At 52.2% G+C, this 12685-nt stretch overlaps 2 protein-coding genes across 7 annotated transcripts in view; both read left to right on the top strand.

Moving 5' to 3' along the window:
- TIMP2 (TIMP metallopeptidase inhibitor 2) overlaps nucleotides 1-12685 on the top strand; it is a 53761-nt gene that overhangs the window by 15215 nt on the left and 25861 nt on the right. The window contains exons 1-2 of one of the 4 annotated variants that reach the window (XM_081575705.1): nucleotides 427-467; nucleotides 1423-1552. The exons of 1 other annotated variant lie outside the window; for it this stretch is intronic. In XM_081575705.1, the coding sequence (XP_081431831.1) occupies nucleotide 1552 (1 nt within the window). In that variant the 5' untranslated portion in view covers nucleotides 427-467; nucleotides 1423-1551. Of the gene's footprint in view, nucleotides 1-426; nucleotides 497-1422; nucleotides 1553-12685 lie in introns of those variants that run through there. 2 more of the 4 variants (XM_081575704.1, XM_081575706.1) reach the window with 2 other exon arrangements.
- On the top strand, nucleotides 427-9717 carry CEP295NL (CEP295 N-terminal like). Of its 3 annotated transcripts, none has more exons than XM_081575701.1 (3): nucleotides 427-467; nucleotides 1423-1552; nucleotides 7805-9717. In XM_081575701.1, the coding sequence occupies exon 3, from the start codon at nucleotides 8401-8403 to the stop codon at nucleotides 9652-9654; it is 1254 nt and encodes a 417-aa protein (XP_081431827.1). In that variant the 5' UTR covers nucleotides 427-467; nucleotides 1423-1552; nucleotides 7805-8400; the 3' UTR covers nucleotides 9655-9717. The 3 variants fall into 3 exon arrangements, with proteins under 3 accessions (XP_081431827.1, XP_081431826.1, XP_081431828.1); XM_081575700.1 differs by having other exon boundaries at nucleotides 427-496; XM_081575702.1 differs by having other exon boundaries at nucleotides 427-540.

The following is a 12685-nucleotide window of genomic DNA, read 5'->3' as shown; positions in this document are numbered from 1 at the left end:
TCTTTGCGACCCCATGGACTGCAGCCTACCAAGCTCCTCCATCTATGGGATTTTCCAGGCAGGAGTACTGGAGTGGGATGCCATTGCCTTCTCCGAGATGTAATAGACATGGGTTCAATCCCTAGTTTGGGACGATCCCCTGGAGAAGGAAATGGCAACCCACTCCAGTATTCTTGCCTGGAGAATCCCATGGACAGAGGAGCCTGGCGGGCTACATTCCATAGGGTTGCAAAAGAGTCAGACACGACTGAAGTGACTTAGCACACAGGCTGCTCATCTCCCCAGCTGTTTAAGCCAAACGTTTGGTGATCGGTGGACCCACAACCAGTGTGCTGACTGTCTGGCTGGCTTGTCACTGGCCCTGACTTCACCCCTGCTCTGATGTCACAGCACAGTAGCTCTGTCGTTTCCGTGGCAGTGGCTGCCAGAATTCACCAGCTAGGGCGGGTGCTGGGCTGCTGGCGAAGGTGGGGAGCTGCGATTCCAGCCAACTTTGGTCAGTGGGCCCCGGAAACCCTATGCAGACCACCCAGGGCCAAGGTTCTTGTGTCCGGCACCTTATCCATTGTGGGGGTGGCGCTCTTTCTGTGCGCATTGGTTTAGTGAGGCTCAGAAGGGGACCCTGGGAAGTGGGCCAATAAGGATGTCCAGGCCGCATGTCCAGAGGCTAACTGAAAGTCCTTGCACCATGGGGCTCTGCATCTACAGTTCGGCTGGAGAGGATGGACAGTGGAAGCTAGTGGGACAGAGTTGGAAGTGAATGTGGTGGTTTGTGGGGGGCAGGGATAGATCATTATACAATAAGAACAGTTGTTGGCTTTGGGGACCCCTGACCCAGGCGGGGTAGCCACAGTCGTAAGGTCGGAGAGAAAGCGATTGACATCGTCAAGAGACATTTAGTTGGATCAGCCATAAGCAGCCCCCCACGCAGCTAGCCTGGTGTCTCCCGTAATCTTGCACGAGTCTATGCCTCATGTCTGGCTTAATGAAGCTGGTTGGGGAGGTAACAGAGACACAATGACCTAGGCTTCTTCTAAGAGGATGGCTCTTGGCCATCTCAGCTTTCTAGAACTGTCCTGGTCCTGAATGTGCATCAGGGAGATGGTTAAACGTGCAGGTTCACAAACACCACGCCAGGATTCGGGTGGAGAAACCTGCGGTGGGGCCTGGCCAGGACTCGTAGTCATGATCTCTGTCCATGATCACCTTGCCAGGTGATTCTGATACAGCTGGTCTAATACCCAGCCGGCTTTAAGATCCACCGCTTAACTGAGGGAGAGTTGGGAAGTGAGCAAAAACAGAAACTCTGGGCAGCACACGGGGTGTCACAAAGTGTGGTTTTAGAGGCTAGAACTCAGAAAAATGGGAGTTTAAAATGTTTCTGGTGTTTGTTTTATCCTGGCTTGGCTTGGATGCTTCCAGTGATGGGTGTCTCACTACCTATCAAGTCAGCCCAATGATTTCAAGACAACCCTGTAGAAAGTTCTGCCAATTTCTGCCTCCCTGTAATGTGTTCTCAGTGGTCTGGTCCAGGCATCTGGAAACACGCACAGTAAGTACCACCCTCTTTTCCAAACAGCTCTCCAAGCTTGTGGGTGTTTCTGATGATGATGAGCATCTGCCCAGATGGATGTTGCTGTTATCATCCCCATCTTACAGGTGAACAAACTGAGGCACCTAGGGTTAAGAAACATGCCCTAGGTCACACAACTGCTCAATACTCTGAACCACCAGAGTATACTGTTCTAGACTTTTCTACCACCTGCAAGCATCCCTCCAAACATTCTTGGTTCCATAGGACTTTCCTTCCTATGATCTGTTTTTGTCTATTTTTTTCATTCTCCTGAACTTTGAGGCCCTCCTCATCCTTAACCATTCTCTGTCTTTCTGAACCCTACCTGGGAAGAGACAACCTCTCCCTTACTCAGATTTTCTCCTCATCTAGTAAATGTGTTGTTCTTATTTAGTATATGTTTCTTTTTTTATATATTTATTTATTTAGGCTGTTCTGGGTCTTCGTTGCTGTGAGGGCTTTTCTCTAGTCGCAGTGCACAGGCTTCTTATTGGTGCGTGGATTTCTCATTGCGGTGGCTTTCTTGTTGGGGAGCATGGGCTCTAGGCATTTGGGTTTCGGTGGTTACAGCACCTGGACTCAGTATTTGTGGTTCCTCGGCTGTAGAGCACAGGCTCAGCAGCTGTGGTGTGTGGGCCCAATTGCTCTGCAGCATGTGGGACCCTCCCAGACCAGGGATCAAACCTGTGTCTCCTGCATTGGCAGGCAGATTCTGCCCTGGTGGCTCAATGGCTCCACCATTGAGCCACCAGGGAAGCCCTAGTGTATATTTTCTATTAGGTGAATTCCTAAAAATTTCAATAATTTTATTTTGATTTTGAAACTTCCAGCCTGTTTTGTTTGGAACCTCACGCATCCTGTGGGGTGGGAATGGCATGGATGTTCTGCCAAGTACCTGTTTCATGGGGCTCAGCTGGACCATTACCCTGCTTGTTTTTTGGCATTTGTAGCAACACAGATAAAGATCATGTTGGCTGTTTTGGTAGCCACAGGTCTCTGCCGACTCTGAGCTCACAGCTAGCTGAGACCCTCTTGTTTCCTGCTTTGCTTCTTTAGGAACTATGGTCTCCCGCTTGGCACATGCAGAGTTGGACGTGGAGACCCACATGTGGATTGTTGATGGGTTCCCAGTACACTTAGCTTTGTTAGATCTGACCAGGTGTTCAAACCTGTGAAAAATCTGAGCTGAAGCCTTGCATTCCAGCAGCATGGCTGGTTTTCCATCTCCCTGTGGGTGATTGTGTGCTGGGGACATCACATTCAGAGATAATGGACTTGGACTCAGACGCTCATGCACTTGACTCATGGAAAGCCCATCAGGGCCCCAGACTCTGTTCACTCTACTGGCTTTAGACACAGTTTTAAGACATTTCTTTGTGTGAGTCCCAGTCAGTCCAGAGCAGTGTAGAAGCCATATGAGAAAAGGGGGATAGGCCCCCCAGAAAGTTACAACTATGGAGGAAGTTATGAAACGTTGACTTAAATTATATTCTGGGGTCATTTAGTTCATAGGAATTGTGTCATATATATATGGTTTTTGTTGTTAGTCAGTTGCCAAGTCATGTCCAACCCCATGGACTGCAGCCTGCCAGGCTCCTCTGTCCTCCACTCTCTCCCCGCATTTGCTCAAATTCATGTCCACTGAGTCAGTGATGTTATCTAACCATCTCATCCTCTGTCGCCCCCTTCTTGCACTTTCAATCTTTCCCAGCATCAGGGTCTTTTCCAGTGAGTCAGTTCTTCACATCAGGTGACCAAAGTATTGGAGCTTTAGCTTCAGTAACAGTCCTTCCAGTGAATATTCAGAATATTCAGAAATGAAATGTTTCTTGAGGGGCCCTATATATCTTAAAACCCCTTGTGGGATTTTCTGTATTGTAGTCCTAAAGGTAATTCAGAGTTCTAAAAAGGTCAAGTTATATCTCTTCTGTGTACACTCAGGAGACAGAGAAATGTTTAACTTTATGTGTGAAAGAGTAAGCTTTAATTACATGGAAATGTTCTCGCTGGCCATGCCACTAATTGGGGGCCCTTTTATTTCTATTTTTAAATGTTTCAAAGAAAATGTGCTAAACCGTGTCACCTGGGCACTGAGTCTGTGGGCCTTGGGGGAAAAGCCAGAGCATTTTTCTCATTGCTGTGGAAATCAGGGGCCGCCTTGTCAGGGAGGAGGAACCAGACCAGGTCTGGGAAGGGTGGGTGGGTGGGACGAGGAGGGGTTCTGTTTGAGGAAGAAGGAAGGATTGAGCACAGCGAGGGCACTGGACCTGCGTGGGGGACATTTGGGATGGCACGGAGCCTGGCCAGCTATGCCCGGCTGGGGAGAGGGGGGCAAGATCATGAACTGCTGGAATGTTCACAAGCCTGCAGATCAGGGATCGACCAACTGACTCTGGTGAGATGGTTAACCGAGCACATTCCTGGGCCCCCTTCCCACTGAGGCTGGGGTGGGATCATCAGTCTGGGGCAGGGTCCAAGAATCTGCATTTTAGCCAGTAGCTCAGGCGACCACGATGCAGGTGACCTCTCATTGTGCTTGGAGACTCACTCTACGGACCGGTTGCAGATGCTGAAGGGGACACAGCTGGCTGAGTTAGAACAGTGGCTGTAACCACAGTGCCGGGGAGGAGGGCAGGGGTGGTGTGGAGGTGCGGGGTGGGGTGGAGATGGGGGAGGTGACAGAAGCCTGGTTAGGAGGCTCAGGTGAGACCCTTCGATCCAGCCCGCCTGGCATCAGAGCCTCACCGCCTCCTTCGTGGTCACTGTTCCTCCTCGTTGGGGTGGGGTTGCCCTGGAGGCTCCGTTGAGGGGTCAGAAGGCAGGAGGGCTGCTGTGGGCCTGGGCGCTTCCTGGTGGCCTGGGAGGGGGTCTGCCTTGGCTGAAAAGTCATCTGAGCCGCTGCCCAGGTGACCACCGAGGGCTGGCTCTGCGCACCGGGGACGGCAGAGGGTGAGAGGAGAATGGGACCAGTGTCCCTCCCGTCGGCCGCGCTGAGCGGGTCTTCTGTAAGGACGGGGCTGCGGCTTCCTGAGGGGTTGAGGGTGGCAGTCACAGCCCAGCCCGTCCCCCTCTGGGGGAGCAGGAGCAGAAGACCCAAGGGAGAACCAGATGCCCAGAGCATTCTGGTCTCATCAGCGAGCAGGGCAGGGCTTGGAGATGAGGGCCTGGGGGAGCTGGGGATGTGGGCAGAGGGCCCAGGTGCATCTGCCAGTTGCTCCAGGGTTTTCAGTTCCTGAACAAGGGAGCTGACTAATTTCTGGGCTTTTTCCCCAAGGTCACCATCGAAATGTTATAGGTTTTCATCCATTTGCATGTCTCCAGGAAAACCAACTGGCCTGCACTGGGGCACCTGCCCCAGCGGACCTGGCTTGGGCTGTAACAGGGTGATTGAGTGGGTGGGGGCCCTCCGGAATGGGAGACGCTCATCCAGGTTATGCTCATTGTCACCCGGTAACAGTGCAGTTTACCCTGTTCTCTCCAGCTGTCTTCTAAGACAGACAAAGACACCTTCACAGCTCTGTCTCTCCTCATCTGTTTGGACACCCCTGTGGGCATTCCTGTGCTGTGCTTAGTGGCTCAGTCATGTCCGACTCTGTGACCCCATGGACTGTAGCCTGCCAGGCTCCTCTGTCCATGGAGGATTTTCCAGGCAAGAATCCTGGAGTGAGTTACCATGCCTTCCTCCAGGGGATCTTCCCAACCCAGGGATCAAACCCAGAGCTCCCTCATTGCAGGCGGATTCTTTACCATCTGAGCCACCAGGGAAGCCCGTGGCAGTTCCTAGGGGTAGGAAAAGCTCAGTCGCTGATGTTTGGGACTCAGATTCAAACCCAGCTCCTCCCTGTGAGCTGGGGCAGTTACTCAGTTTCTACGCTTCCGTTTCTTGGTGTAGGGACATGATTTCCTTTTCCTTGGGCATGTACTTAGGGAGATCTACTTTTACCTTTTATTTACGGCTGCACTGGGTCTTCGGTGCTTGGCATGGGCTTTCTCTAGTTGCAGTGAGCAGGGGCTACCCTCCAGCTGCAGTGCTTGGACTTCTTACTGCAGTGGCTTCTCTTGTCGCGGCAAGTGGGCCCTAGAGCACAGGCTCAGTAGTTGTGGCACGCGGGCTTAGTCACCCCGAGGCACGTGGAATCTTCCTGGACCAGGGATCAAACCAGCGTCACTTGCACTGGCAGGCAGACTCTTAACCACTGGACCACCAGGGAAGTCCCATACATTCATCTTTTCATAAAACTGCCAAGCTGTTTTTCAGAACAGCTGCAGCATTTTGCATCCCCACCAGGAACCAGAAGCTTGTGAGGGTTCTGATGTCCCCACACCCTCACCACCACTTGTCAATGCCTGTCTTTTTCACTGTAGCCATCCTAGTAGGTGTGAAGTGGTATCTTCATTTTGCATTTCCCTGATGAGAGTTGATGTTGAACATCTTGTTATGGGCTTTATTAGCCGTACATAAATCTTTGGTGATGTGTATATTTCAACCTTTTGCCCATTTTTAAATTGGATTGTTTGCCATCTTCTTAATGGGTTGTATGAGTTGTTTATGCCAACTGATTCAGGTCTTTTGTTGGGTGTGTGATTTGCAGGTATTTCCTTCCAGTCTGTGTCTTGTGTTTATACCTATTAACAATGTCTTTTGAAGTGCAAAGGTTTTTAATACTGATGATGCCAAACTTATCAATTTCTTACATTGCTTGTGCTGTTGGTTTTGTATCTAAGAATGTGTGCCCAATTTGAGGTCATGAAATTACACTTCTGTTTTTTTCTAAGTGTGGCTTTAGACTTTACGTTAAGGTCTATGATCCATTTGCATTAATTTTTGTATATGATATTCAATTTTGTATATAATGAGATAGGGTCTAAATTAATCTTTTTTTGTATATGGATACCCAACTGTCCCAAGTACATTTGTTGAAAATGAACAAAGAACGGTTCTTTCCCCCATTGAACTGCCATGGCACTTTGGTTGAAAATCTCAACCATTGTGTTTAACGCCCTATCTTTCTCTTTCTCTCTCCTCTTGCTCATCATGGGGGTTGGCAGACTGGTAGGATATGGTATTAACCAGGTTTCCATGTGTCTAACTGCATGATCACAGTTACCAAAAGCTGGCGGCTGTGTGACCATTGGTCAAAGACGAGATGTCTACTTGAGCGGCAGCTGCCACTTGCCAGCTGTGTGATCTGGGTCAAGTTTCTTAGTTGCTCCCTGCCTCAGTTTCCCCACATGTGAACCAGGGGTGCGGATAACTCCTCACCTACAGGGTTACTGGAAAAAAGATGAGCGGAGGGCAGCCCACACAGTTCACATTAGTTGTTACAGTTGATGCAGTGGGATTTCTGGGGACCACCATTACTTTGAGCTAAAATTTGCTCAGCCTGACTCCACCTCACACACCCTAAGATGAAAGAAGGGAAGGGAATCCTACACAGGTGAAGGGGGCTCCGTTCAGACTGCAGTGTCCAGGAGGCAGCTCATGTAGCCCACAAGTAATGGTGGTTTTGGACACCAGCCGTGAGTGGTCACAGGCTCCATACTCTTTTCTGGTGTAAATGCAGGTCCTTCCTTCTTTAGGAAGGTCTGGTGGAGCACGTGTCCCTGCCTGATGCCAAAGGGATGTGAAAAAAGAGATACCACCGGCTTAACCTCTGTTTGCACTGAATTTTAGTACAAACATGTGCATCTGCAGTCAGGTGCACACCTCCCCCACCCACCCACACACACGTGCACACACCTTTCTCGCCAGATTCTTCCTCCTCCACTCCTTTCTCCTTTCATTTATAAGTAGCTCCCTCCAGAGGGCCAGGCATTTGCACACACACCCTGACCTGAGCCCTAACTTGTCTCCTAAGGCGGGGTCTTAACCTCAGCACTGTGGACATTGGGGGCCAGGTCCCTTCTAGTCGCAGAGCCATCTGTCCTGTGTATCGCGGACTGTTTCCTAGCAGCCCTGCCTCCACCCACTGGATGCCTGTAGCACTCCCCCCCTCCTCCAGTTGTGACAACCAAAACTGTCTCCAGAAATGGCCACACGTGCCCCTCTGAAGCAAAACCACCCTCCGCTGAGAACAGCTGCCCTGCAGGGTCCTGTTAGAGGCGTGTGAGACAGAAATCGGGAGCTGAGAACCAGCCCTTGTGGGCGGGGGTCAGGAGGGCAGTCTGAAGGGACACGTCACCTCCCCTAGCACCCCGCCCACTCAGAGCCCCCCTGTGCCTTGTCTCCAGGGCCTCCCTCTCCTCGGAACGCTCGGGGCAACGCTGTGCGTCTTCCTGCCGGGTGGGCTTGACCTGGAACAGCGGTGGCACCTGTGGCTTCTCAGCCCCCGCTGCTCTTGAACCTCCGCTCTCTCGGTTCCTACCACCTTCTCTCCGAAGCTGTGTCTGCAGAGGTCCCTGACATGTGAAGAAGCTCGGAAAGAGCTGCTCAACTGAGCCCCAGTCCCGACAAGGAAGCCTTGCTCTCGAGGCAGAAGCTTTCGGACAGATTGCTCAAGGTCCGAGAGAAGGGACACCTGGCCCCGCAGAGAAGACAGAAGGACCCCCAGCAGCAGAAGACCCAGCTGCTCCAGCGCTTGCTTGAGGAGCTGAAGGCAGAGTGGCCAGAGGCCCTGGACCAGCAAGTTGGAGGCCTGGGGCGGCTGTACTTAGCGCATCTGTTGGGCTCGAGGGGTGAGCTGGCCGTGGACCATGAACCCGATTCGGAGGGCTTGGCCCAGAGAGGAGCAGCCAGGTCACCCAGGGCCAAGGGGAAGCACAGAGCGGCCGCGCGGGAAGAGAAGGGACGCAGGGAGGAGCTGGCCCGACGGCAGCCCTGGTGCGCCATGTCCCAGAGGAGAGCAGTGGACCGGGAGAGGCAGGGGGCCTCCAGAGCCACGAGCCGGTGTCCCCCTTCCCTGAGCCCCCCGGAGAAGAGCAAAGGAAAACGAGCGCCTTCCACGAAGACTGGTGGGGGCTGCCGTCACGGGACAGACGTGGAGAAGCTCTTGGCTACCACAGAGGGGATCAAGCGCCTGGAGGAACGGGAGAGTGACACAGCCCGGGAGGGCAGGAGGCAGCTGGGGAAGCGGCCGGCTCGTCGTCAAGGCCCGAAAAACAACTGCTTGGATCAGACCCCCGAAGGCAAAGCCGACCACCTGGAACAGCCGTGTCCAGTCGGCTCGACCCACAGAAGGGGGGCCTCGCCGCCCGCGAAGCTCGGTAACAAGAGCAAGTGGCAGAGAGAGCTGGAATTTGCCTTCGAAGAGTTGTTTGATACCAACAGGAAGCTGAAAAAACACCTGAACTTGCAGCTGGATCTCAAGCCTGGAGTGGAGCAGAGCCCCAGTGAAGATCAGGACTTCAAGGAGGAGGCGCAAGCATGGAGAAGGGAGAGCCAGAGAGAGAAGGTGGAAAGAGACGCAGAGATGGACGTGGTGCCCGCTGGGGAGCCCGTGAATCCAGCGGGGATGAAAGCCCACCTGACGCCATCCAGAACCAGCTTGCAAAAGTTTCTAAGCAAGCTCGAGAACCAGAAATACCATCGGATGGCCAAGGGCATGGTTAAGAGCGACAGTAAACTGCGGTCTCCCGGGGCAGGAACCTCTCTGGATGAAAAGCACCGGCTCTCGTGCAGCCCCGGATCCGGACGGGAGCCGCCCCAACTGGATGCGCTGGTACAGGGCTCCCTTCAGCTTCACCCGCAAGAACAGGCAGACAGGGTTGGCTTGATGGCATCAGTGCGGAAGCAGAAAATGCAGGTGGAGCAAGGAAGACTAAAGCAGCTGGACTTGCTCGAGCAAATCGAACACCGCAAGGTGAGCTTGGAGGCCGACCTCCAGACGGAGCTGGAAGACGGGAGGAGGGAACAGAGGCAAGCTCGTCTGGCTCATCCGAAGCCTGACTCCCCTCCAGACCCAGAGAAGGAAGGCGGTTGTGACCGCAGCCCCACTTCCCCCTCGGCCGCCATCGTCGACGATGACAGGCACAGTCAGATGATCCGTGACATTCAACAGCAGATTCTAGAGCAAAACAAGTTGCACAAGCAGTTTCTTAAAGAAGCCAGGAAACGCTTGCTGGAGTTTCAGAAAATATGTTAAAAGTGAGAGTCCCGCCCATAGTAAATACATCACTGATAACTGGGCATTCTGCCGGAATTGGTACCCAAGTCTGTGCGATTGTATTTGCGTCATCTGCTCAGAAACCTGTAGCCTCTTTAAAATGGGCCATCAGTCATCCTCCTGTGCTTTTGGTGCGAGTTCCTCTGTAGAAATCCTACTTACTCCCAATCTTGCCTTTAAAAACTAAGTCCTATTCGGAGGAAAGAATCCTTAGCATGAAAATAAGTGCCCGTGTAGGGCGCGGTACGTGGGTCTGGCCAGCGTTAGCCCAGAGGTATGTCCTGGAGCTGAGGCTGTTTTCATGTACTGCAAGCTCAGATGGAAGCGCCAGGTACATTTAAGTGCTTCAGATGTTTTAGTCAAATAAACACTGGACTTGGAGGGGCATCCAAGGTCAGACGGGCGCAATTTCAAAAGATACATCATTGGTTGCTTAGCCAGTGGCTGAGATGTTCACGGAGAGGCTTAATGAAAATCTTTCAGTCTTTTCAAAGCCACGTCATTTCATAGGACATCACTTGGTAACATTCTTGTAAATTTAATATTAGAAAGTGGGAGGGAGGGAGAGAAGGGGGTGAGAGCAAGAGGAAGAAAGAGGAAAGAGGAGAAAAGAAAGGGGAAATGATTCTCAGTGACACACCCCTACAGACTCCTTTGGGGCTGGCAGTGGTGGAGGGAACGGGGTGTCTGACTGGTTGCCTTTTTCCCAGCTTTACCCATGACCCAGAAGCCTCAGCAGCCACAGAGACCCTACACTGGATGGGGTTTTATCTACCAGTTGCATACTTAGGGATTGGAATGGAGTGGACAAACCTTTTCTGCAAGGAGCTGAGAGTAAACATTCTAAGCTTCACTGGCCATATGGTCTCTGTGGCAACCACTCAATGCCTGGAAGACAGCCATAGACTAAATGAATGGGTGTGACCGAGTTCCAATAAGACTTGATTTACAAAAATAAGGGGTAGGCAGGCTTTGGCCCTCAAGCCAATGTTAGCTGACCCCTGGGCTTAGCATATCAAGGAGATGGTCCTCCCTCCCTCCCTTCCAGGAACCTCAGCTGTCCTGAGTAGGAGTCCCTCTTCAGTCATGGTATGTGGGCATCACTGGGCCATCAATGGCCTTTTTAATCTTATGTATGTTTGGCACCATAGCCTAGCTGTAGTGACCAACAGGGAGTGAAGGCAGGGTCTGTTGGGACCCCAGCCTGCCCATATATAGACAGTGTAATCATCACCTGTGAGCCCACCATTCAAATCTGAGATCGGAAATATTTGCTGAAAACCAGCCTGACCTGTGTGCCCCTTCCCTCTTCTGTAAGCTGTTCCTCCTTAGCTGTGTTGTGTATCTGCAGAACTCGGGAGCTGTCCCCACTTCGCACACCAGAACACACCCTATATTGTTCAGCTTTACTTACGCTTGACCCCTATAAAAAGGATGTTGTATCACATGTGGTCTTTCGGAAGCTTTTTTGGACCCAGCACAGTTAGTTCATCCATCTCACAGGCAGGTGTCATTTTTGCCGCCGCGTCCTGTCATCCTGGGCCCCTCTGAGGCTTGTTTGGGCTGCTTGTTTTGGACCAGTTCCCGAAAAGAGAATAACATCCCGAATACATTGGGGTCAAAAGGCCTGGCATCAGAAAGTGCTTTGGGAATGTGTGGACACCACAGCTGGGACGTAGGTGTGGGAAAGGCCTCCTTCCTCCTTTTCTTCCCATTTTCACCTCTTTTTTTTGCCTCTGGAAAATGTTGGCCTGACCTTGTACCATTTTTCCTTTGCAAATACTGACTGGCAGACACTGGCTCACAAAACTGGAGGTGAACAGTGAATAACACACACATGGAAATATAACATCCTAGTGGAGGATATAGGTAACAAGTGACCACAGTGACTTAGATGGTGGTGGAAGAATACTCAGAGAGGTGGGGTGAGTGACCTGATGCGCGTCTCTGAGCGTCCAGCCCCCAACCCCTGGATGTGCCCATTTGTATGGAGCAGTAATGGCATCCTACAAGGTGTTTGGGTTTTTTTTTTTTGGTTTGGGATTTTGGGGGGGGTGGGGTTTTTTTTGGTTTTGTTTTAAAATCAGTAGTTTTGAGTGCGGACCCTTCCACCATCTCATGCCTCCATCATGTGGGTCTGTGTTGTCTGTGGCTTTTCCATTTGAGGTGGGGAAAATGTTTGATCCCAGCCCCGTTTCTCTCATCTGCTTCTGAAAAGTCGTAGGTCAGGGCGCACCCTGGGGTCACTGGGTTTAAACCTGTGGCCACGATGGGACCCAAACACTGAGTAATGAGGTCCTCCTGACTCGGCCTGGAAGCCACAGTCTAATGAAGGGGCAAGCCTGCCTTTGAGTGCATTATTTTTGTTTCCACTTTCAAAGATCGTGTTTGCGCCCCGTATGTTCTAGGTGAGGAATCGTCCCCTCTGGGCCACATTTGAGCTAAAAGTAGGTGTCGGGGAAGGGCAGCGAGCCATGGTGGAGGGTGACTCATCTCTGCCTGGACGGTCCCTCCCACACTGTCCCCCGGCAGCTGTGCGAGACACCCTGCCCTTCTCCACCTGACCCGCCAAAGACTGAAGCAGGGTGGTCTGGGGCACCCTCTTGCCCAGACTGGCAATGTGAGCAACGGAACAGCCCTCCAGGACCACCTCCCCCCAAACAGGTGACACTCCAGTGGTTCCCAACGGAGGCGTCACCAGTCACTTTGATCTCGATGGTATCCCAGGGGCTGGCTGTGGAGTCCCCAAAGACACTGCCTTCACTCCTTGTTGGTCACTTTGATGCGACTGGACCCAGGTGCCAAGGACCCTGGGGCAGCGCCCCCAGGAAGGTTTCCCCCCAGTCCTGCCAGAGGGCACTGAGGACCCTGACACGGTGGCTTCTCCGAGGGAGTCCTCCCTCCTTCCCCCATGGGCTCTTCCTCTATGAAACTGCATCTTCTAGAACGTTCCCCTGGTTGTGTGCTTCCACCCCCACATTTGGGGCAGCTTCCCTGTTCCTGTTTCACT

This window comes from Giraffa tippelskirchi, chromosome 3 (assembly GCF_054371585.1).
Source record: "Giraffa tippelskirchi isolate mGirTip1 chromosome 3, T2T-mGirTip1v1.2.pri, whole genome shotgun sequence".
Classification (NCBI taxonomy): Eukaryota; Metazoa; Chordata; class Mammalia; order Artiodactyla; family Giraffidae; genus Giraffa; species Giraffa tippelskirchi.
The sequence above is the reverse complement of the archived record's forward strand: the minus strand, read 5'-3'. Positions and strand labels throughout refer to the sequence as shown.